Below are 26,078 nucleotides of genomic sequence, written 5' to 3' on the forward strand. Positions count from 1 at the left end.
TTTCCCCCAGTACTTCCTGTGCCGGCTATCGTCTCACCAATGTAACATAATGTAACATTACTGACACCTAGTGACTAGTGTAGAATATTACATAACACAGCATGTCTTTCAATGTGTTTTCTGAATGCCTTGTGTTTGTATTTTAGTTAATTTTGCTATTTTTTTTGCTTGAAAATGTTTAATTTAAGCCAAAATTATGTAAAATGTGATCAAATAGGCATATTTTTGGACTAATAATAGGCCATACTCAACTACAAAACAGTGGTGATTTATTAATTAATATATTTTGAAAACCCACAATAGAGTGAAGCCTCAAAATTAGAAGTGCGACTTGGAGGAAGGACTGTAATCCTTAATGCTCCGATATTGAGAGAGTGATGATTTAAAGAGTGAATGACTTTAAAATGTGCTGGAAGTGCAACACAAACTAAAAATGTCTAATACAGTCATACAATTCAGAGACAAATCCCCAATCCTCCAAGTAAAATCAAGCCAGGCACACATTAAATGCACATTCAAATATTAACGCCAACAAAGGAAAATGATGGCTCACAGGGCTATTTCACCCCCACTAAATATGACCCAAATACTCAAAACAAAAAACAGGAAAAATTCAAATAAAAGAAACCCTGGGCTTCATCAAAGCGTGTGTGCTCCGGGTAATAAATATGATAATGGATGCTTTTCAGCGCTGGCTGGCTGGCAGAGAGCGGATTAGTCACCCACGCAGACACTCACTTCCTCGTCTTGTTTTGCACACAGAGGCCTCCAAGTCTGCCACTTGGACACCATAGCCACTCGGGGTGAGACTTGACCGCATCGACTTGTGGCCAGAAAGACTTTGTATTTGGGATTCACGAAGAATATGATTTTGTATTTACGCTGAATTTGCATTCATGTAACGTCCCACAAGTTAAATGTGCGTCCATCCTAACGTGCCTCCAAGCAGCCTCTCCTCATGAGAGCTGAGTACAGCTGCACAAAAAGCAACATACCGTATTTTCCGGACTATAAGTCGCACCAGCCAAAAATGCACAATGAAGAAGAAAAAAACATATATAGGTCAGATTTTTGGGGGGGAAATTTATTTTATAAAAAGACCAAGAGCAGACATTTTATCTTGAAAGGCAAGTTATACAGTAGTAATAACAATAAAATGGAGAACAACAGGCTAAATAGGCGTCTGCTTACGTAACGTGAATAGGAGGAATGTCAACGTAACATATTAACAGTTACCTATAGCCTGAACAACCCCGCACATTCCTCGCCTTGGCACCTACCTGGACATGGAGACGTAACTGCACTGTTGACAGCATGTTGTTTAAGCACCCATTTGTGAACTTGTTCCTCTAGCTGTGGCCATCGAGCTTTGTTTTCTTCATTGCAGTTAGAGTACCCCCCGCTTTTTGCCAGTTCTTCACAAGTTTCTCATTCACGCCAAACTTTCTTTCTGCTCCGCGATTACAGTTTTCGGCTGCGTATTTCACTACTTGCAGCTTGCAATATGCAGAATGTGATTTTCTTTTTGGGGGCATTTGTACCTGTAATGTACATGCCAAAGGAAAAATTTTAACCAATCAGAGGCGCCGATGACGCCATTTCTGTAGACATATCATAACAAACATGGCTATGTACAGTAGAAGCTACGCGCGGACGGCTATGTAAGCCATTCTGACCAATCTGTTCCCTCTGCTCCTATCTCTGGCAGGAAATAATGTGTTCATCCCCATTGGTCATAAAAATGATGCTGTGTGAACAGACACGTTTTCACAGTCTTTCACTTTTGCTATTTGACAGTGCATGAAGCACATCCAATATCAAACGAACAAAAGGAGTTAAAACATTCACCGCTGTAGAGCATCGGTTTGACTGAAAGGCAAAGACGTGTCTTCTTTGGGGGATGAGAGCAACATTAAAAACATGGATTACAGCTGGGAGGGAAACCCGATAATGGTGGATTATAATGGCCGGACTACCTGCCGTGACATCAGTGCACACAGCATGCAGGCGGCTGTGTGGACTGATGACACCAACTGAGTGGCTAGGATCTTAATGATCTTAATGATATGTCACTGGGTGTGCTGTATCCATCACTAAAGGTCCAAATGGAATTCTAAGCATCGAACCAAATAATGAGGAATAACTACGATGGGTTTGTGTCGGAAGCAGTGCTACTGTCTTGCGTGGTTCACTAGCAGGCTTAATGCTATTATGACCAGCCTGTATGGCAGAGGAACACATTAGTCTCAATATGTTAAGTCCATATTGTTCACACTGCTATTACGACGTGCACCATTAATGAAACTACTGGAAGCAACTTTAAGCAGCAAGCTACAAGTGTGTACAAATTGATGTGCAGCCATTGTTTAAGTTATACTGTAATGCCTTGCCCCATTTAGCTTGAATAAGGTCATTTCCCCACCCCACTATGCATGTTCCTACTCAGTATTCATTCTAAGTTGCTGATCTTTTTTATTAATAGAGATGAAATGAAAGTTGCAAGGCAATGGGATTGGAGAGACTATAAATTTATAATCTGGGAAATCCAACTTGCTGAGCATCAAGATATGATCATATTTGATCCGAAAAATTAAACCAGTCAGCATTTATTGAAGACAAATAGCCAGACACTGTTGGATGGATTTGCCAAAAGCGAAAAGTGACTGGTGGCTTGTAAATAATAACATCCACAAAAAATATTAGCATGGATGTTGCAATATCAGCAGTTTTCTCAGAATTACAGTGTTGGGGCCAAACAAGTAGAAGTCAAAACATTACAATAATAATAATAATATATTTTTTTATCCAGATAGATGTTATGTAATGTAAAAGGGAGTGTATGCATCAAGTTCCTCAGCTGACTTCCGGGTCCTGGGCATCCAGATTGGGGAATTAGTAGGGCCCTATGATTTCCATGGAGCTGCAGATGGAAAAACGTTGTGGAAATTGACGTAATGTGAATGAAATGCTGTCATTGTGAGGAGAAGGAATCTTTGTGTGGGGAAGTATTTTCCTGGCTGACCGCTCAATTGTGGCGGTATCTCCTCACAAACACTAACCGACCCCTCCCGAACTGTTGAAACAGCAGCCTGGAAGTTGGCAAAAAAAACGTCATAACTCCTTACGCTCTCTTACAGAGTGTGAATGGAAACTAGCAGGGGTCAGCTTAGTTTAGCAAAGCATGCTAGTGCAGCTGTGTGTGTACGACTCAGGCTGTATGAGTGTTTACACCATGTTGTGTTTTACCGCTAGTTAATGTAAGTGAGCGTCTTACATTGCCCGCTGACGTCATGCAAGTTCTGAGTGAAATAAGGACGAGAGGCACAATTAATTTTATAAGCAGCTCATCTTAACTGTCAATACACATTGTCAGCACGCACAACACACTTCAAAATAAGAGCTCTGTTTGCCACATCGTAAACAAAAACAAAAGAAGGGTGTCATAAAAAATATCTTGCATTAATAATGCAATTGGTATTGCATTAGTGTGTCACACCCTGCATTACTTCCTGTGTGAGTTTATTTCTTTGTCTTAGTTCCGTTTTTCAGACCCTTATTTTGCCTGCTGTTGTTTAGCTTCGTTCTGTTTTCTGCTACCTTTACTTTTCTGTTTTTGCTCACCAGGAAAAAATGTCAACGTGCCGGCGTCTAACTACCGGGCACTGTGAGCGGAGTTCCCGTCTGCTACCGGATGATGAGTTTGGTGCTGCGACACCTTTGACATTTATGCAATGAAATAATGGACAACAATATGGATGTACTTCAATAAGATAATGAGCATCCACATTATGTATTTGTACAAATATGAAAACATTTATTTAGTACAATGTTGTATACTGCTAGGTGCATTTGAGGCTGCCTTTGTGTGTTCAAAGGACATATGAAGAGGGCCCCTGGCTGTGTTCGCTTTAGGCCCCAATATGTCTCCCATAATCACAAGCACAGGTATTACAGTTTGTTGAGGATTTTGCACAAATGTGTGCAGAGGTTGACATCCCATTAAAAAAGGTAGTCAAGCTATAGCCATTTGTGAAATACTGAGCAAAATTGGCCAATGATGCATTGCATCAATAAATGTAAGGATTTTGCATTTAATTAAAGGATAACAAAGAAAAGGAATGGAATGGAAAGAAAATGGAATGTGGGAAAAAATAAAATGGATTTCATATGGCCCTAAGAAAGCAAGAATATGTTATGAGGTGACAAAGAGGAATCAAGTTGCAATTTGAGATGAAAAAAGTCACTATTCAACAACAGAGAAGCAGATTTTATTAAAATAACATTTAATGTGAAAAAAGTCCAAAAAAGTCCATCTGCCCCAAAAAAAAGACACTAAACTCATTTTACATAACTAAAGTTGTAATATTAAAATCATACAGGCAAACATAGGTCTGCATGACCTTCATTGTGATTGTGGAAAACAACTGAAGTGTTTCTCTTTGTGTGGGAATTTTCACTTTGGAAATTGCAACATTTTCCTTGTAAAAATTACTCCTTTTCTGGCAATATGACCACATTATTGTCATAACTATGACTTATTTCTTCAGAATTTTACTGTTTTTCTTTTAACCGTGGCACTTCTTGAAGAATTTGGTATAAAGAAGAGTATAGAAAAAGCAATGAAGGCTTTTCTTGATGGGAATAATAATAATAATCCCAATGGATGTGACAAACAGAACATATGTCCAAATATTTTTATTTTTTATGTTTAAAAAGAATAAATACTAATAATCCTCAAACATCTGTCCTTTAGAGATAATGTGAGAAGCACTGCCATCTGGAAGAAACTCGGAGTAGAACCGCTCCTCCACATTGAGCGGAGCCAGATGAGGTGGCTCGGGCATCTGGTCAGGATGCCTCCCGGGCGCCTCCCTGGGGAGGTGTTCAGGGCATGTTCGACCGGTCGGAGGCCTCGGGGAAGACCCCGGATACACTGGAGAGACTATGTCTCTCAACTGGATGGGCATCGCCTCAGGATCCGCCGGGAGGAGCTGGACAGAGAGGGTTAGGCTGCTGCTCTTGAGACCCGACCTCAGATAAGTGGAAGAAGATGGATGGATGAATCCTCAAACAGACCTGTGTACTATAGTGTAATATAAATAAGCCACATTTTGATGCAGAGCCACAAAGTTACATAGTAATCACATGCATGTGTAAGTCACTTTGCCAAGCCCTTCATCCAAGTCAATTTCCCAGGCTGACTATAGAGTGAGTTCTTCACTTACGTGTCTTTCAAACTCAATTTTCAAACAGTTCTGGGAGATGGCAGCGACCTCAGTGTTGGTCAATCACATTTTCTCATTAATTTAAAGACGCCGGGGATGACTTCTGATTACCACATGAATAATAAATGGCTCCCGGTGGGTGGGGAGAGTCCCTATTAAATTCATTGTCCTGCCATGTGTGTAAAGGGATCTTGCTGTCCAACAATGAGAAAGCCCAAACAGCTTCAGACACACATGACAATGTTGTTGCAAACTTAATTATCCAGTCAGGATGTGTTACAGCTGAATGTTAGAGCAACCTGGGCTGCATCCTAACATGATTCAGACTAAAAATGCGTGTAAAATGTGCTGCACAGGACGGTGTGTGGCAAATACCACATCACATGATATTATGTTTCTAGTTCTTTATCGGATTAGGCGACAGCCCTTGTATTAGCCACTCTGGTGCAATTTGAACTCCAATTTGCACAGTAATTACAGGTTATGAACATTCTTCTGCAAAAGCATATCAATTTTCATTATGATGCACATTTCACACGGTGGAAATCACACAGATCTGTGGCTCATCCAGTAATCGTCATTCAGCAGGTCTTCCTGATTATCATAGCGTTAATGCCACATACGAAGCTTGCATGAATTATTCAAAAGGTTGTCTGCCGCAATAAAGGACTTCCTACTGGCCTCATATCAAGTCTGTACAGAATGTACAATGCTGAGCACTGTGGCTGCACAGGTGTAATGTCTCCACCTAAAGGAAACCTGAGGAACTGACATTAAATATTGTCGATAATAAAGACTCCAAATATCATTTCAATAAGATGTAATTACAGATCTGTGTTATTTCATCACACATAAGGTACACAGCAGGTTGTGACATATAGTATACTGTATTTAATTAAAGCTTCAGTTCAGTTCCATCGCGGTGCTTCAGTGAAGTGGCTGAAAGTATTGTGCCACACAAAGGGGAGAGAAATTACATAAAGTCAGAAAGTTTTTCCTTAACTTTCTCCTCGATGTTTGAGAAGTATTTCATTTGGGCAAGCAGTGATTTGGCAGCTTGGAGCTCTCCTGCCAGAAAAAAAAGGAAAAGAGAGACAGAGCACAAAAGGTTGGTTCAACTGGTGACTCATTCAGCCACTCAAAGCTTCAGCATAGATTACAAAACTAGCACGCACTGAGTGGGAGGAATGTGGAGGAGGTTTCAAAAGGACTTCTTGATGTCTTACCTGCACGGAGGGCGGCGTCTATCTTGTCTGTCAAACCCGCGAGTTTCCCTGAAAGTGAGGACGATGCGACAAGTTCAACATCTGCACATGTTCATGAAATGGACCAATTATTTTCTAGGGAACCTAGGGAAGTCTGCATATGGAGCGGGTACAACAAAGGAGATGTAGAAGAGAAAAATCAAAAGCGCATGCATCAAATTTCTATTCCACACCCATAGAGGGCGGCATGTTATGCATAAAACACAGTTGAATGCTGTTGAGGTACACACAATTTGGAATTTGAACAATTTTTTGGGTAAAAATGCTCAACAAAAATCCAGAGATTTACCTTGTGAATGTCATGACAGAACTCAGCAAATATTGTGAGATTTCAGCTCCGTAAGGACTTTAAATGATTAACTCCACAAGTGTATTTTGCTTTTTCTTCAGCTTTTATACAACCAGAAATGTATGACATTTCTTGGTGATGCTTATTAAAAATGTGCACCATTTTAGTTTCATAATACAATGTTTGAGCAATAATCTCTAGCATGTCATTGCTGTGGATGCCAAATGGCTGAAAAACACATCCTTCTGGTGCCACTGACGTTTTTTGGAGTTTTATTGTCCTGCTTGTCTGTTTGAGGCTGTTCAGGGTCTGTGCCTGAGCTGCTGTAACAGACAACTATAATGTATTATCAGTACTAACTGAGGATCAAAGATCACGTCTGCGCGAGAGACTCAATAAACTGAGCAGACATGGAGTAATTTGTTTACCTTTTGTGTCTCGACTGATCTTATCGGCTTCTTCTGGAGTCCGCGCCTCTTCCAGTGCTTCATTGATCTCCATCAGCTCCATCAGAAAGTCAGCATCCGCCCCGGAATCTGTGCCCTCGTCGATACGCATCCCCTTCAGTTCCAGCTGGAACACACAACCATGAGGGTGTGTCTTTACACTTGACAGTGACATGACAACATGGCGACATCTTTCAGACAGACGATCAAAGAGTTTGAACACACCATATAAAGGCCACGACTCAAAGGCTTCAGCAGTGTCTTGTAGGCTTTGTTGACAAGGGCTGACTGATGTTCTGAATACTCCTGTTCTTCCTGCAAAAGAGCATTTCAAGTCTAATTTTAGCCCATCACTATTCCCATATACAGTGATAGGGATGATGTGTCTGTATATTTGCATTTTAGGAACAGAGGAACCTCCCACATCCACCACAACCCTTGGATGCTGATCAATTTCCAACTTGTTCTAATTTCAGCATTGTGTTCTTTTATGGCAAAACCACTGTTGTACCTGGTACGGTAAATTTCATTTGAAATTTATGACAAAACGCTTTCTTTTTATTGCAATTATGTGAATTTAGAACGAGAAGATACAGAAAATATTTTGTTTTTACCAAAACATTTTCTGAACATTTACTGTAAAATCAGCAGTACTAATACACATAATACTGTACCATATTATGTTTACTGTAATAAAAAAAAAAATGTTCCACTGTATTTACTGTACTATGGTAAATTCTGGCACATTACAGCTACCTTTTTTTGTTTTTTTTTTATCGTCAATACAATTATTCTTAATTGTATTTTTTTTACCAAGCAGACCACTTTTCACACATTGCGTGTCCATTTCCATTTCCCGTTTTTTCACTTTCCCCCTTTTTGCCGGCAATAGAACCATTTTTCAGTGTCAATATAAAACAAAAAAAAGCCAAAGAAAATGCAGAATATTCTTGTGTAGAAATCCTGTAGACAGAAAATAAACACTTCTAAAATGTTTCCAATTTGCCAGCCAAGTTTATATAAAAGCAAGTCGTAACCATTAGGAGAGTGAAGTAGAGCTATTCTTTTCAAATGCACTGTGAAAGGTATACAGAGGTACTAAAACAAGACGGAATGGAAAATATGTTGTTGACAGGTGTGAGTGCGTTTTGCAAGTGTATGCAGTCTGTCATTTCTTTGTGAAAATCAATAGTCTCACCGTTGGGCCAGTCGTGTTGAGCCGTTTCTGTAATAACAACCAATGCGGTAGATGGCTGCCTTGTATAAGTAATGCCTGTTCTATATGCCGATGCGGACCCCTGAGGTTGGAAGATATCTAATTAAAAAAAATGGCCAGAGGGGCGTATGAATAAAATAGCCCAAACAATACCACAGACGCTCAGCGTAAAGAAACGATTTCAGTTTGCTCGTCTTTTCTTTACAGATTGGGACTATGTTGTGTGCACTGTGCTTTTCTGTCCCAGTGTAGACAATAAATGATGTGCAAAGCAACACACCTCTGCTCCTCCTCTTGCTCACAATGCCTATTCTGCTACACTCAAGCAATTTCCCTTTAATGATCCACAAGGGCACATTTGGTTGTCTATTTACCATTTTGCTGAAAAAACAAAACAAAAAACCAACACATTTAAAAATTGTAACTGCTCAGGACTCTGGGACAAGGCGTATTTCTTTCAGTGACATTTGGGAGCTTGCTATTGGGATTTGCTTTTACATCCACACCAGCTGTCTCTGCATTGTAAGTAAGAATGGCAGTTTGGGCTTTTTCCTTTCAGGCCACTGTTACTGCTACTTCTTTATTAGGTGCTACTGATGAGTTTAGCACATCAAATTTATCTACCATTATTTTTTATAAGTAACTACGCTCTGAGTCATATCACAAACAAGAAAAACCTTCACAACTGTCTAAAAGTGCAAGGAGCCTTTTCAAACAGACTTGCTTAGATTTACAATGGAACCTCCAATGTCAGATTCTCAGGAAAAACATGCCTCCAAAATTGGACAAAACTTCGAAGTTTAAACTGCCGTTACACACGATTTCACAAAAGTATGTGAGACGTCAGAACGGTGAGCATGTACAGTTAATAAAGGTTTAATAATGGTAACTATTTGGCACAGGAACGTGCTATATTTCCATTGATATACTGACAACAGATGCACATACTAGTACAGTCATCCCTTGTTTGCGGTTCATTGGTTCCAGACTGGACAGAGATAAGTGAATTTCCGCAAAGTAGGATTCAATATTAATAAACTGAATATTTTCACAGTTAGAGCATAGAAAAGCTGTTTATGACTTTTTAAATATGCAGTTTTAACATTGTTGGAGCCCTGTTGACATGAAATAGCAAGACATGTCCGATATTGGCTTTTTTGTCAATAACCAATATGCCGATATTGTCCAACTCTCAAGTTCTGATTCCAATATCAACCGATACCGATATGTGTAACATCACATTGACAATTAACACATTGTAGTGACCCACAATATTGTTTTAGACATTTCTCTTGTAAATTAATCAAGCATCTCCATGTATCTATCTAGTGTACTTCTGTTTCCGGTTCATGAGGTTGTTGTAGCCTATGGAGGTAGCCACTTAGCTATTGCTAAAGAATTGATGCTTGTTGTTGAGTTGAGTGGAGAGTAAACTGATTGGTGCCACCTACCTCGACTCTTGTCTCGTTGTGAATCGCATCTCCACATTTGGTGACCCTCGACGTGGGTAAAAATGTCGACTGACAACAGAGACAACAAGACCGTGCTGGCGCCGCTACAAGCTAACGACTTAAACTTAGCTAACGTCGGTGCTACCTGTGCTTCCGGTGGGCCGATATTATCTTATCAGTGACATCCCTAGAAATAACACCCCAATAGTCATTTTTAAACTCCTATTATTCTTTGTTTACATCACATTGCACAGGCTACGGTATCACTGCAGGGACATAAGAGACAGCCGTCGCTAGCACAGGATAAATAGTTAGCCTCTCCAATTTACTTACTCTAAACTTAAGAAAGTGTTTCAAACATAGTGGAGAAGAAGGACAAAGAAACAAAAACTTACCACTTCCACACAGAATGAGAGAAGAAGTTTTTTTTCACTTGATCTCAGCCATGCAGTGTGAAAGGTAATGTAATCTAACGTCATGTCTCATAACATTACTGATGCCTAGTGACCAGAATACTACATATAACTTGTCTTTCAATATTTTTTGACTAATAATAGGCCACAGTTAACTACAAAACAGCAATAATATAATATAATAATAATATTAGGTAATTATTGTGTGATTTGCAGTATTCTACACTGGTCAGTAGATGAAAAATACATGCGCCTGACCGCCAGAACAACAGGCTTTTATTGCATTTGAATTATCTCATAACAGGCACAATAATAATAACATAATAATCATAGTAATAACAACACAAGCTACTGTTTTGGCTGTAATCCAGCAAAAACTCAATTCTAAACCCCCAACGTCGCTTCCTGTCCACACGTCCAAAACACATTTATTGCAACACACGCACAAGTTTTATCTATGTCTTAAATGAATTATTTTCTCTGATATAGCTACTATATTGGGTAATATGAGATTAAAGGTGGCTATATGGGTGTTATTTCATGTCCAGAGGGTTCTAATAATATTAAAACACATATTTAGAAGGCCGTAAACAGGTTTTTTCATGGTCTAACTATGAAAATGTTCCATTTTTAAAGAAGGAATAGTAATTAACTTATCACGGTCGGTCTGGAACCAATTAACCGTGATAAACGAGGGATTACTGTATACCATTCCCTCATTAAAGGCTTTCATTTGTATGCAACTCGCTCCAAATTACATTTTTGAAACCAAAAAACACAACAACCAGCTAGCATATGTTACCAAAAATGGTTAAAAACAACAGATTGTACAAAAAGTCTATATTTTTCCCAATTACAAATCAAACTGCATAAAAATTGTCATAAGTTTTCATTTGGCCCCAATAAATGTCTGTTCATGGCTATCGCTCACCGATGTCTGGTATCCACGTAGATGTCAGTAGCGTGTACACACACAGACACACAAAGGCAGTCTCAGAGAGGCGGATATAATGCTTGCAGTACATTTGAATGTTGGTGCCCTCTAGGCAGCTGGAGGAACCCAGCTGCATACAGTCCCTTTATTACAGGCCGAGTGTTTAGGGATTAGGCCTATGAGAAAAAGGGAAAAATGAGCTACAGTCCTCCTCCTCCTGTGTCACGTTTGTGTGCTTGCTGCATCCACCGTGACAGGACGTGACAAGAAGATATAAATCTTAAACTTACTTATTATAATACTGTATTATTATTATTATAATTATTGTCATCACTGTTTTTGCTTTGTTGATTTAAGTTGATGTCATTGAACTGGTCATAATTCATAGCAATAGCGCTATCCGTAGCTTGTTGTTCACACAACATTAGGTACACTTGTACAAATGGAATAACATCCAGTACAAGACATGTATCAAAACTTTGTACTTTAAAAATATAGCAATGCACAGTTTTGAATGATTATTACTACATTTAGACACCTGTGACAGGTAAAATAATACCAACTCTCAATTTGATGTAGAGCAGTAAAGCAGTACATCACTGCCAACTGTAACTCCAGTAATAAACATATTGTTAAATATGTTTATTAGGAATATACACCTCTGACGGTGTCAATCAAAACGCAGCATTGCTATCTTTGTAATTGGATAGCGTATTGAATTTCACTATAAACAACAATAATCACACAAACTTCATTGCTAGCCTCACTTTGAATTTTTGTGTGGTAAGTGTCCAGCGAGGCATCAAATAAAATCCATAAATATCAAACGCATACGTTTCCATGTCAATTACATAAAGAAACAATATGCTCCTGGGCTCATCTCGTCCTTTTAAGCAGTCATACGCCTACCACAGATTTCTGGCTGAAGTTGTCTGGATGCAGGGAGCGTTGGAGCTGCAAGTATCTTTTCTGCAGTGTTTTAATGTCCAGTGCAAATGTGAAGTCACTAAAAAGAAGGAAAACGTTACTATTTTGCTATTTGCTTGCAATAGTATCGAGATGATATGTCATGTATGTGATGAAGGTGGAAAGATGCTCACCAGGCCATGATCTTGAAAAAGGATGCGGCTTCATCAGGCGGTTGGACTACATTACATGACGAGCAGAAGAATACAGGAGATTTGTCAAGAGGTCGTTTACATCTCCAGCAGTTCAGTTTAAATGTCTCCGTGCAGTAACTTCTAAATGATGTGACTTTATTGAAGAAGCAAATCCGCTCTGTTTCCATTCCAGAGAGTGAAAACTTCGTCTTGTTGAGCCATGTGTCCTTCGTGGCTGAGCTCATAGCCATACAGAGGGCGGAACATGTAACAGCTTTGAAACCGGGAAAACGACTTGTCATGATCCATCTTGTGTTCGCCAATTTACCGTAGGAGCCCACTGTTCGCAAAAAGTTAAATGACACCATTTCAGAAATTAAAAAAACACGCGTCTTGAAGCTGTTTTCCGATCAAAACAGTACATACAGCATCACTAGGAAGTAGCTTCTTCTTCTACGTTTAATACACCTGCCAGTGCCATCTAGCGGCAACGAGACAGAACTATCTCGAAGGTGCTGAGATTGGGAAAACAGCGGCTATTGCCATTAGCCGCTAGCGACAGCAGAACGCAACTAATAGGCAACTATATGCTTCCTGTGTCGCTGGATTTAAATACACGCATTCAAAAACAGTAAGTCTACAACTCGAGGAGTTTTCACACGTCTTGTCATCATGATTAACCGGGAGCTAGGATGCAAGTCCAGATGACACAAAGAGCCGGGTGGTAAACATGTAGCTTGTTAGCTCACTAGCTAAGACCACCCAGGCTAAAGATATTCTAATGAGTGTGTGGACAGTAGTTTTGTTATATGTATACTTCGTGAGACTTTGTATGGCTATTTATATTCATATAAATATTGATTTGGAATTAATGGATTATAATTTGTTTCGTTAAACCTTCCATGCTAATAGTTACCGAGCGATGTTGGATGGATTGTCCTTCTCGTCACGCACTCCTAGTTAAGAGGTTCAGTCACATGCTGCCTCACATATTACATGTTAAACTTGAATTATTTTTACTTTATCTTCATTGAATAGCATGCGTCAATTAATGTCATATAAGTAAAATCGCTGTTTCTTTCCCAGCTTTCAACCTCATGGCAATGAGAGGGGCGATGGTCCATGAGCACTCATGGACGCACAGAAAGTGGCTTGTCCACCAGCAACAGCAACAAGCACTAGAGCCCAGATAACACTGTGAAACTGGTGAGTTCTGTTATCTACAAGCTCATGATTTTTATGACACCGCAATGTGACGGTGGTCTGAAGTTGTGCCAGTACAAATCTGCTTGGCTGGCCCCCGGAGCAGACTTGGCGTCCCCGTTTTAGTTTCCTAACAAAGTACATGCTGTGATGAATGCCGGCGCCTGACTCTTATTGTCTAAGGGTAGGTGTGTTGAGGAGGTGAGGGAAAAGGTGACAGTAGAGTATTCCTGAGAGACAACTCGTTGGAGACAGTACTTTCTATAAAGTAAACAGGATCTTCTCCTGAAGGTCGAGGGAGGCGCTTCTCAAGGCCCCCACAGACAATACTCTGGGTATTATTAACGGAAATGGCTAAGAATAGAGGGCTCGCGAGCAAGGTGGCTCGTCTGGCCGTCGCGTTGTTTGGGTTAAACTTGCCAAAACGGAACATCATCTTTAGAAGAGTCCCTTCTCGAGCTTGCATGCTGGGCGTGCCGCACACACACGAGGATAGAAGTTGGTTCAAACGGTTTAATCTGGCGTTGATGCACAAAATCGACAAAAGATGTGTAAGTAGAATCCATTTTCTGATTTCAATTTTGTGAATTTCAGTCCAAATGTTAATGTTACAGCATTCACGTGTGTGTTAGGTGTAGGTGCAAGGATTCAGGCATGTATAGGAACTAGTTATAGGTATTATAATGTATAATTGATCCTTATGAGTGGAACAATTGACTGTTGATTAATCACATCCTGAAGCATTTGTGTGTGTGTGTGTGGGGGGGGCGCTACTGGGCAGCCATGAGTAGAGACACTGATGTCTCAGTCTCAACTAGTTTACGATATAAGAACAATGTTATGTCAGTTATGATAACTTTATGCATCCATCAATCACGTCATTTTAAGTCAAATGCCCATTCCTTTGGGAACAAAAAAACTGAATGATTGCTAAAATTCTAAAGCATTCCCGGCGTGTGTGTATGTATAACTTATCTAAGTACATTATTCATACAACGCCTGGCAAAAATTATGGAATCACCAGTCTCGGAGGATGTTCATTCAGTTGTTTAATTTTGTAGAAAAAAAGCAGATCACAGACATGACACAAAACTAAAGTCATTTCAAATGGCAACTTTCTGGCTTTAAGAAACACTAAAAGAGATCAAGAAAAAAAGGTGTGGTAGTCAGTAACAGTTACTTTTTTAGACCAATCAGAGGGAAAAAATTATGGAATCACTCAATTCTGAGGAAAAAATTATGGAATCATGAAAACAACAACAAAAGAATACTTCAAACACACCACTAGTACTTTGTTGCACCACCTCTGGCTTTTATAACAGCTCGCAGTCTCAGAGGCATGGACTTAATGAGTGACAAACAGTACTCTTCATCAATCTGGCTCCAACTTTCTCTGATTGCTTTTGCCAGATCAGCTTTGCAGGTTGGACCATTTTCTTCAACTTCCACCACAGATTTTCAATTGGATTGAGATCCGGACTATTTGCAGGCCATGACATTGACCTTATGTGTCTTTCTTCAAGGAATGTTTTCACAGTTTTTGCTCTATGGCAAGATGCATTATCATCCTGAAAAATGATTTCATCATCCCCAAACGCCCTTTCAATTGATGGGATAAGAAAAGTGTCCAAAATGTCAACGTAAACTTGTGCATTTATTGAAGATGTAATGACAGCCATCTCCCCAGTGCCTTTACCTGACATGCAGCCCCATATCATCAATGACTGTGGAAATGTGCATGTTTTCTTCAGGCAGTCGTCTTCATAAATCTCATTGGAACGGCACCAAACAAAAGTTCCAGCATCATCACCTTGCCCAATGCAGATTCGCGATTCATCACTGAATATGACTTTCATCCAGTCATCCACAATCCACGATTGCTTTTTCTTAGCCCATTGCAACCTTGTTATTTTCTGTTTAGGTGTTAATGATGGCTTTCGTTTAGCTTTCCTGTATGTAAATCCCATTTCCTTTAGGCGGTTTCTTACAGTTCGGTCACAGACGTTGACTCCAGTTTCCTCCCATTTGTTCCTCATTTGTTTTGCTGTGCATTTTCTGTTTTCAGGACATATTGCTTTAAGTTTTCTGTCTTGACGCTTTGATGTCTTCCTTGGTCTACCAGTATGCTTGCCTTTAACAACCTTCCCATGTTGTTTGTACTTGGTCCAGATTTTAGACACAGCTGACTGTGAACAACCAACAACTTTTGCAACATTGCGTGATGATTTACCTTCTTTAAGAAGTTTGATAATCCTCTCCTTTGTTTCAATTGACATCTCTTGTGTTGGAGCCATGATTCATGTCAGTCTACTTGGTGCAACAGCTCTCCAAGGTGTGATCACTCCTGTTTAACTGCAGACTAACAAGCAGATCTAATCTGATGCAGATATCAGTTTTGGGAATGGAAATTTACAGGGTGATTCCATAATTTTTTCCTCAGAATTGAGTGATTCCATAATTTTTTCCCTCTGATTGGTCTAAAAAAGTAACTGTTACTGACTACCACACCTTTTCTTCTTGATTTCTTTTAGTGTTTCTTAAAGCCAGAAAGTTGCCATTTGAAATGACTTTAGTTTTGTGTCATGTCTGTGATCAGCTTTTTTTCTACAAATTTAAACAACTGAATGAACATCCTCCAAGACTGGTGATTCCATAATTTTTGCCAGGGGTCGTATTACCACTACCAGATACAAATGATATGGTTTACATTGTCTGTATTGAAGGCTAAACACACAGTTTTAAAAACATTTTAATTAAATTAAAACATCACGTCATAAAAAACTCATAAACCTCATAAAAAAATACTTTCATCCAAATAAGCGCCAGCTTAGAGCCCTATGAAATCTGTTTTATTTTTTCCCCAAATTCTGTTTTTATTTTTTTTTTTCCCAAATTCCGTTTTTTCCTTTTAAATTTTTTAGAATTCAGTTTTTTACCTTTTCCACTTATTTTACTAGCATAGAGTGTGTGCTATTTTGGTTAGTGAATAAAATGTCCATTAATTAAATGCAACAATCCTTACATTTATTGATGCAATACATCATTTGCCCTTATTTTGTTAACACAATTAGACAAATGTGACAAAAAGCGCTCTTATTTTGAAGGCCGGAAGTGTGTTGTGTGTGTTGAGATTGGCAATTGACGGTTGAGAGGCGCTGGGTGCAAGAATAAAAGTGCCTCTCGTCTTTTTTCACTCAGAACCTGCACGTCGTCAGTGGGCATTGTAAAATGGTCCTTGCATTATAAAATGTAACATTAAAGTGGTAAAAAAAAAAAAAAAACACGGTGAAAATCCATCCAGCCTGAGTCGTACACACACACACACACACACACACACACACACATACACACACAGACCTGCACAAGCAAGCTCTGCTAAACTAAGCTAACCCCGCTAGCTTCCATTCACGCTCCGTAACAGAGGAGTTTCCAAGGTTTTTCTCCGCTGTTTCGACATGTTTAATAGTGTTTGACTTCCTGTGTAAGCTCTCTGTACACAGCAGTTTGGGGACAGTGAGGGGGAACTACCGCTGTAGCTACGGAGCCTAATATCCAACGTCCAATGTGAAACTAACTTCACCACGGTACACTGCAGACTTGTCTGCATGGTGGTGTTGAGTTTTCTTCTTTTTCCGGGTGGCGGGAGTCGAGTGACAACCAACTTTGAGGCACAGTGCTGCGTCTACCATGTTGGAGTGTGGCCCAGAGTTATGAATGTTATATGACAACCGGATCGGCCCGATCTCGTGGCAGAAGCCGATATTATCCGAACTTCAAAAGCAGCGGATCGGCAGCCGACATCCCTAATCTGAATTTTAAAGTGCACACTTGGGGCATTTGAATTTTGAGGTACATTGTAATACTCTAAACTGTCCCTAGGTATGAATGTGAGTGTGAATGGTTGTTTGTCTATATGTGCTCTGCCATTGGCTGGCAGCCAGTCCAGGGTGTACCCCGCCTCTCACCCAAAGTCAGCTGGGATAGGCTCCAGCATACCTCCGCAACCCGAGTGAGGACAAGCGGCATAGAAAATGGATGGATGGATTGTAATGCATTTTCCACTATCCATTTCATTTATGAGTACATTTTGCTATGATGTAAAGATTATCCTGCTCAATACGACACTGGCTTGGAAAAAGGAGTTTGCCTTCCCCCTTAAAAGTAGTACTTTAAAACCGATTTCCCCCTTACTCGATCAAGGAAATTTCATTTCTGGTAGTGCTGTAGTGTCTCTGTTGTTCATCTGCATCAACACAACAATTGATAGATGTCAAACTCGGATATTTTTCATAGAGAAAACCCGTATTATACAAATCTGTTTGACTGAAGACTCAACGAAGACACAGAAAATTACACTTCATATTGAATTGACTGATGATTTTAGGCTGGAAAGCCGTTATGGCACCACATTTCAGAGATTAATTGGACCTGTTAAAACAATAGCATCTTGGCCATTAAGTCTATGAATTAACACAGAAAAAGCTAGAATCTGAGTTTCAATACTCATCCTTCATACATTCTTCAAATTAACCATCTGGTGTGTTCAGATGTTTATTAGTTTGGTGTGATGCATTACTTTGTAAGAGCTATGTAAAAGCTGTGTAGTGGCAGATACTGAATTAGCAGTCAGGTGGATTTTGCATGTCACTGTACTGAAATTTGTGCTTTTTCTCTCAGATAAACCATGATCCCCATCACTGAACTGCGGTACTTTGTGGACACACAGCCAGCCTACCGTATCTTGAAACCATGGTGGGACGTGTTCACCGATTACATCTCCATCGTAATGCTCATGATCTCTGTGTTTGGGGGGACCCTGCAAGTCACCCAAGACAAGATGATCTGCTTGCCCTGCAAATGGGTGGTGGATCAAACTTGCAAGAAGAACTTAAATTCCACATTTACCACATCTTTTTCATGGGAGCCCAAAGGAATCCAGTATGATTTGGACCGCCACCAGTACAACTATGTAGACGCTGTGTGCTACGAGACTAGGTTGCACTGGTTTGCCAAGTATTTCCCCTACCTGGTGTTACTGCACACACTTATTTTCCTAGCCTGTAGCAACTTTTGGTTCAAGTTTCCTCGGACGAGCTCCAAACTAGAGCACTTTGTGTCCATCTTACTGAAGTGCTTTGACTCACCATGGACCACTAGGGCTCTGTCAGAGACGGTAGTTGAAGAGAGTGATCCGAAGCCAATGAAAATGAACGGCTCGATGGAGCACAAGGAGTCCGTCATCAGTGAAGATGTGGAAGCGAGTGTTCCTATGCTCCAGAGGACAAAGACACGCCTTGAGCAGGGAATTGTGGATCGAACAGAAACAGGAGTTTTGGACAAGAAAGAAGGTGAACAGGCAAAAGCGCTCTTTGAAAAGGTGAAAAAGTTCAGAATACACGTGGAAGAAGGAGACATCGTGTACAGACTGTACATCCGCCAGACTATTATCAAGGTCATCAAATTCATTTTGATCATTTGCTATACAGGGTATTATGTGAACGACATCAAGTTCAGCGTCGACTGTAATGTTGATATAGAGAGTCTGACAGGTTACAGTGTTTATCGCTGTGCTCATCCATTGGCTACACTTTTTAAAATCTTGGCCTGTTTTTACATCAGCTTGGTGGTGGTTTATGGATTGATCTGCATGTACACTCTGTGCTGGATGCTGCGACGCTCTCTCAAGAAGTATTCCTTTGAGTCGATACGCGAAGAGAGCAGCTACAGCGACATACCCGATGTTAAGAATGACTTTGCGTTCATGTTGCACATGATAGATCAGTATGATCCTCTTTACTCCAAGCGCTTTGCCGTGTTCCTTTCGGAGGTAAGTGAAAATAAACTGAGGCAGCTCAACCTCAACAACGAGTGGACTCTAGATAAGCTCAGGCAGAGGATAACCAAGAACTCACAGGAGAAGCTGGAGCTGCACCTGTTCATGCTGAGCGGCATTCCGGACACAGTATTTGATCTGATGGAGCTGGAGGTTCTCAAACTGGAGCTTATACCGGATGTGACCATCCCACCGATCATTGCTCAGCTCGTCAACCTGCGAGAGATGTGGCTTTACCACACCCCGGCTAAGATTGAGGCTCCAGCATTGGCTTTCTTGAGAGAGAATTTGAAGTCACTTCACATCAAATTCACAGACATCAAAGAGATTCCTTTGTGGATTTACAGTTTGAAGAATCTTAGTGAGCTCCATCTAACCGGGAATCTGAGCGCTGAGAACAACCGCTTCATTGTCATCGACGGGCTGCGGGAACTCAAGAGGCTCAAGGTTCTTCGTCTAAAGAGCAATCTCACCAAGCTCCCTCAGGTGGTGACTGACGTTGGCATGCATCTCCAGAAGCTGTCCATCAACAATGAAGGTACCAAGCTCATGGTGCTCAACAGCCTAAAGAAAATGGTCAATCTGACTGAACTGGAGCTGATTCGCTGCGATCTCGAGCGCATACCGCACTCCATCTTCAGCCTGCACAACTTGCAGGAGATCGACTTGAAGGACAACAACCTAAAGACCATCGAGGAGATCATCAGTTTCCAGCACCTTCACAGGCTCGTCTGCCTTAAACTCTGGTATAATCAGATCGCCTACATTCCCATTCAGATCGGCACGCTGATCAACTTGGAGAAACTGTACCTGAACAGAAACAAAATTGAGAAGATTCCCGGACAGTTGTTTTATTGCCGCAAGCTTCGCTTCCTGGACCTGAGCCATAACAACTTAACCATTATCCCGGCTGACATTGGCTCCCTGCAGAACCTTCAGTACCTTGCAGTGACCGCCAATAGAGTGAGTAACTGACCCGTTACTGTCCTATTTAAAACCAGTTTGCACCAAGCCATTCAGTTCAGTTCCATATGGTACATCTTTTTTGTCATTTAGATTGTAAAATATCTGACCTGAACCCTATAGCTAGACGGACTGCCGTTTGTTGAATGGTCGATGGAGAATTGTCACTTCTGTGTTGGGGTGTATGATTGGAAAATTGGAAAGGGACGAAGCACACCAAAATAAGTAAAAACAAATTAAGAAAAGAAAAGAAAACAATAAAAGACATAGAGGAGCACACCACTGACACTGAGTTATAAGCCACGGAATAAAAGTGGGTTTTAAGACAAGACTTAAAGCATTTAACTGTGTGGGCCGTTTTGACATGAGTGGACAGAGCATTCCACAGCTTGGGGCCGACCACAGAAAAAGACCTGGGCCCGTATTCTCAAAGCATCCCAGAGTCCTTTAAGAGACCTCCTTAACTTAGCGTAAAAATTCCTAGCAAGGAATCTTAGCTTAAGAGTGATTAAGGACGTTCCTGAGCGCAACTCTGAGTAAGGCGGGGACAGAAACTTTTACAGTGAGGAGGTATGGTTGACCCTGTTGCTAGGTATCACGCAGACTAAGAGCTGTGATCGATTGTTACAAAAAAGGGGAAAGATTTTTTTTAAAAAAGATAGAAAAAAAAATGCGCTCCTCGTAATGTATGGACAGTAAAATCAACCGATCATATAATTTGGTCTGTATTGAGAAACGTATAATCGTGAAATTAATTTCATGTCATGATGATGAACCTCAGCAAAATTAAATTAATTATGACTCAGGTTCAAAATGTTTGAACATACCTTATATATTGGTATGCTTATTGTTATGTTTACTGTCCTTGCTGATAATTTTACTGTTTACAAAAACTGCCTCGTCCTGAGATGGTGCAGTTATGCGGACGTGAGTCCCATCAATAGCACCAACAATACCAGGGAAACCCACTATGCCCACGAATGCCCGTTTGTTGGCCTGCAACGATTGCGCATCGATATGAGGCTGTGAAAGTACCTTATTGGTCTGACTGGTTACTCTGCTGTCAGAAGGTTGTAAAAGACCCAAGTCATTACTGCTGCATTGTTGCATTTTACCTGTGGCCAGGTATCGCAATGTTGTGATGGCTTTCATCTCAGGTGGTATAGCTTTACTGCGCTGGGTGGGCCTAGTAAGCTCATCCCTGATGGGCTCCACCACAAACATCATCCCTGCACAATTGAGCTGCTATCATTTAGTGTATGGAGAATATCTCTCCTTTCTCTCTGTCTTTCCTCATTGAGCATGCTGGAGTGGAAATTTGGATGAGATCCATGATGAACTGTGAGGCCAGTCCATTGTGGAAAATGTCAGTGGAAAATGTTTTAAATATAATTTGCATCTAAAAAAAAAGGCTGTATCTGTGCCAGTGCAATAGTTTGATAAAAGTTTCGGATAAAGACCAGTTTTTTTTCAAACGTAAAAGAGTTACCCATCTGTACCATACAAAAGTGAGCCAAGCCGAACTGAACTGTACCAATTTATGAAAACATGGCTCCTTGGATTACATAGATGAGTGAATTGGATTAACAAGTATTTGCGTCTGTGTAGGCTCTCAGTCGTACAGGAGTTGTCCATCGAGGGAAAGGCTTCTTGAGACGTCATCTGTACTTCTGTGAAGAAAGTGTCGAACGTTTCGCTCCTCATCCAAAGAGCTTCGTCAGCGAACTAACAAGTGCTGGTAGCCTAGGCCTTAAATACAGTAAGAGAGGGCGGAATTGGTGTGCCAACACCCTCCTCCTATGGTTCCTTACACTAAGACTGGGCGGAGTAATCCTGCCATTAGCACCTCCGAACAAAGGGAAGAGTAGCTCCCTGTAGTTGGGTATGAACGACTCTGATACTGGCTCGTTAGCATCTATTGTTCTGGCTTGGCCCTGGCTCTACCTCATTTGCAAGACTAAGAGCTGTGGGTTTTGGTCTCAGTAACCTGCTGAACACAGGGTCCAAATTAAACCTCAAACCTTAAAGCAACCAATCACTCTTTTGAGGACAGCGAGGTAAAGATTTTGGCCAAAGAAAACAGATGGTTTGAAAGAGGAGTAAAGGAAGCTATTTTTGTCAAACAACAGAACCCATCATTGAATCGGAATGGTGGTTTGAGGTTTAATTTGGACCCTGTGTTCAGCAGGTTACTGAGACCAAAACCCACAGCTCTTAGTCTTACAAATGAGGTGAAGCCAGGGCCGAGCCAGAACAATAGATGCTAACGAGCCAGTATCAGAGTCGTTCATACCCAACTACAGGGAGCTACTCTTCCCCTTGTTCGGAGGTGTTAATGGCAGGATTACTCCGCCCAGTCTTAGTGTAAGGAACCATAGGAGGAGGGTGTTGGCACACCAATTCCGCCCTCTCTTACTGTATTTAAGGCCTAAGCTACCAGCACTTATTAGTTTGCTGACGAAGCTCTTCGGATGAGGAGCGAAACGTTCGACACTTTCTTCACAGAAGTACAGATGACGTCTCAAGAAGCCTTTCCCTCGATTAACAAGTATTAATCTGTCACAGCAAAAATGTAGTGTTAATATTAATATATTTACCACATATGCGGTGAAGGTGACCAGTCCAGGGTGTACCCCGCCTTTCGCCCAAAAGTAATCTGGAATAGGCTCCAGCATACCCCCGTGACCCTGGATGGATGGCAATAAAGGTGGCAGCAAAACCATTATCAAGCCGTTATCACCATTATCAAGTAGGCACGTAATATCTTGGCAAACTGTTGTGGTCTTTCTCAATAGTTTATATACAGTATATGCTGATTATAACAATACATAGTGTACCATATTGACCCAAACATAAGACATACGTATATACAGTAGCGGGTCTGTGTGTCCTGGCTACATCTCTCCAGGTCACTGGTGTGTGCAGTGTTTTCCACAGGACTACAATCTATCTGTGGTGGTGGGTCGTGAGGGGGGAGGGCAGTCTGACATTATCCTACTCAACTTGCATAATTGGCCATGAGGTGGCCATAATAATGCGCGACCAAGTCAGTTGTGATATGCGCTTATGTGGTGTGTTAAAAAACAGTTACAATGCTATCGCTTGTACATACTGTAGTTGTAACAACAAGCTACACAGACAGTCCCATTATAATGTGTTTGTGAGCTACGGCGAACATGTAGCACCGAATCTATCTGTATCTCTTTATTCGTGGCAGGCCGCCACAAATGAATGGATGGGAAACAGTGAGTGACAGGCAGAAAAGCTCTTACTTGCTTGGGTTGTTGGGTGCTACCTGTTGATTTACATGCAAAAAATTTTAGGCCCGGAATATAGGACGACCCCTCTTTTTGTGGATTTTTAAGGGAAAAGGTACTGTATTGTTGTGTTTTAGTAAGTTTGGTCGAGGGAGGAAGCAAATTTCCAATTTTTTCTAATATTCCAAATGCATGATAGGCGTTAATATTTCATTATTGTAAGGTGATTGCTCTGTTTAACAAGTTACTTTCCTCATCAACAATTTTATGATGTCCAGTTGAATACATTATGGTGGTACATTTTTACTCATGTAATCTTTCTCATTGTTCCTCCTCCCCACACCCCCATTCCCCGTTCAACCACTTTGAAATGAAGATTGAGAGCCTGCCCAATGAGTTGTTCCAGTGCAAGAAACTGCGCACATTGAACCTGGGAAACAACTGCTTGCAGTCTCTGCCATCACGCTTTGGGGAGCTGACCGGGCTGACGCAACTCGAGCTGAGAGGCAACCGTCTTGAGTGTCTGCCCGTGGAGCTGGCCGAGTGTCGGCAACTTAAGAGAACTGGTCTCGTTGTGGAGGAGGACGTCTTTAACACGCTGCCCACTGAGGTCAAAGAACAGTTGTGGAGAACGGACAAAGAACAGATTTGAAACCAGCTGTGAGTTAATCAATACTCGCTAACTTGAGACCTGTCATAGAAGGAAGGAGGAACCACCCGCAACCCCCTCATGCGCTGAGATGGGACGGTGTCATGTTGTGCCAGTAAGGCCGGGGAAAGGTTCCCCAGTTTGGCACAGTTTTGTTTTTACTAGCTCATAGCTTCCCCATTGTTTTTTTTTTTTTTTTTTAAGGTTGGACACAGACTCACTAGTGAGGCTTTTTAGCAATAATAAGATAACACTAATAATCCCAAAGGGAAATTGGACAAGCGGTGCCATTGTGATGTTTGTTTACATGTTATGCATCTCAATGATGGACAATTTAAGTAAGTATGCAACATGATAGGCCAACAGACAAAAGATAAAAAGAGCAGTTTTTATCATTCAAAAGCACTAAAATGGGACGTTCTTCTGTATTCTTTGAAGTATTATGTCAGGGAATCAATGAGATGCCAATATGACTCTGCATGGTCTTTTTATTATAGTTATTTCGTAATGCGTCATTGTATGCAGTGGACTTAAAAACATGATGGACAAAGCGTGGATAATTTTAAGGACATTATCAAGCAGATCACAATATTTGAACATTAAGCTCATTATATCATGTTATATGTTGAATATACTTACAAGTGTACACAGTCATATTGACAATCATTTAAGTTGACAGTCAAAATACCGTCTTGTGTCAACTCCATGTCACCTGTGTAAAATGTAGTTGTTTGTGTTCCCATTGACAACGCTATTAGTTACTTCCCTCTCTGAGGACCTGTAAGCTTAAAATAATTTCGAAAAAATGTGAAAAGTATCATCCAAAGTAATTAATATATAAGAAAATGTGTGTGAGTGCATGATGACAAGTCCTCTGAAGGAGTCTTTGTGCAGTAATGGGTAGGGGCATGGTTTAATTCCTGGCAGAAGAGTTTGACAAAGTGGAGTGGAATGTCCACTTTAAAAAATATGTAACACAGGGCAAGCCAGAACACCCAAATGAACACATTTTTGTGAGGGGAAAAAGTCGTGTCATAGTAGACGTTCACCTGAAACGCAGTTAGTGTGAGCGCAAGAAGTGGATTTGTTTTTAAACAGCGTAGGCGTTAAAAAGTGATCATACCACAGATTCATCTACAAGTGACCAAAAAAATAAAAAGATGAGTAGGTATGTTAATATTTGGCCAGTTTGCCTTAACTACAGGTCACTGTTTTGATATATGTACTGTTGCTGTTTGAATTTTTGACTGTGGTGTCTGATACTTTGTACATTTGGCCACCTATTGAAGCTTATGTGGAAGACTACTTGGCCCCAAATAATCATGGCTGAAACAGAGCAGAGTGTGTATTTGTTTTTGTTTTTTTTGTACAACATCGATCAATCAATTCGAGCTAACTGGAAAGATGTGATTGGTGAATGAGAGCTTTTGTTGGTGTGTTCCTTTGATTGTTAAATAGAAACTTTAGAGCTGTTATTACTCAGAAAAGAGTATGTTTAGGTATTTGTTAATGTAATAATTTTTGGTAATGAGAGAGAATGGGCTATGAAATGAAAAATTTAATGGAGTTCAAATTTTGTATAAATAAAAAATCAGACACTTGTCTAATGACTTTAATTAATAAAAGAGTAAAATGAAATTAAGCAATAATATTTAAAAAAAGATGACTTGGATTATTCCATCTTCTGTTTCCATGTGTTGCATCTCAAGTCATGCAGAATTTTCATTTTTGTATATTTTTTTCCCTGGGTAAACTTTTCCTGTGCGATTAAAATCAGGATGAGCAACATGCAGTGACAGGATTGCAGCACAAGTCTCCAACTAAAATGTCAACT

The 26,078-nt window shown here is 40.5% G+C and overlaps 2 protein-coding genes across 2 annotated transcripts; one reads left to right on the forward strand and one right to left on the reverse strand.

Annotated features, from left to right (window-relative positions):
• Positions 1 to 4,246: 4,246 nt before the first annotated feature.
• Positions 4,247 to 12,814, reverse strand: hscb (HscB mitochondrial iron-sulfur cluster cochaperone). Its single transcript, XM_054772555.1, has 6 exons — positions 12,340 to 12,814; positions 12,149 to 12,245; positions 7,451 to 7,540; positions 7,208 to 7,352; positions 6,452 to 6,499; positions 4,247 to 6,293 (listed from the first exon to the last, which is right to left on the reverse strand). The coding sequence occupies exons 1-6, from the start codon at positions 12,705 to 12,707 to the stop codon at positions 6,199 to 6,201; spliced, it is 843 nt and encodes a 280-aa protein (XP_054628530.1). The 5' UTR covers positions 12,708 to 12,814; the 3' UTR covers positions 4,247 to 6,198.
• Positions 12,815 to 12,820: 6 nt separating this feature from the next.
• lrrc8ab (leucine rich repeat containing 8 VRAC subunit Ab) lies at positions 12,821 to 25,919 on the forward strand. The gene is made up of 4 exons (XM_054772554.1): positions 12,821 to 12,970; positions 13,426 to 13,545; positions 18,220 to 20,338; positions 23,972 to 25,919. Exons 3-4 carry the CDS (start codon positions 18,227 to 18,229, stop codon positions 24,245 to 24,247), a joined length of 2,388 nt encoding a protein of 795 aa, XP_054628529.1. The 5' UTR covers positions 12,821 to 12,970; positions 13,426 to 13,545; positions 18,220 to 18,226; the 3' UTR covers positions 24,248 to 25,919.
• The last annotated feature ends 159 nt before the right edge of the window (positions 25,920 to 26,078 follow it).

The sequence above is a fragment of the Dunckerocampus dactyliophorus genome, chromosome 4, assembly GCF_027744805.1.
Source record: "Dunckerocampus dactyliophorus isolate RoL2022-P2 chromosome 4, RoL_Ddac_1.1, whole genome shotgun sequence".
Classification (NCBI taxonomy): Eukaryota; Metazoa; Chordata; class Actinopteri; order Syngnathiformes; family Syngnathidae; genus Dunckerocampus; species Dunckerocampus dactyliophorus.

What these genes read in the sequence shown, in the direction of transcription:
- hscb (XM_054772555.1), bottom strand. Translation starts at nt 12,707, where the DNA reads ATGGTGTCATTTAACTTTTTGCGAACAGTGGGCTCCTACGGTAAATTG. An exon ending in ACTTCAGCCAGAAATCTGTG is followed by an intron (nt 7,541 to 12,148) that starts GTAGGCGTATGA and finishes GCTCTTTTGCAG; the next exon opens with GAAGAACAGGAGTATTCAGA. An exon ending in GATCAGTCGAGACACAAAAG is followed by an intron (nt 6,500 to 7,207) that starts GTAAACAAATTA and finishes CCTCACTTTCAG; the next exon opens with GGAAACTCGCGGGTTTGACA.
- lrrc8ab (XM_054772554.1), top strand. Translation starts at nt 18,227, where the DNA reads ATGATCCCCATCACTGAACTGCGGTACTTTGTGGACACACAGCCAGCC. An exon ending in TTGCAGTGACCGCCAATAGA is followed by an intron (nt 20,339 to 23,971) that starts GTGAGTAACTGA and finishes TTTGAAATGAAG; the next exon opens with ATTGAGAGCCTGCCCAATGA.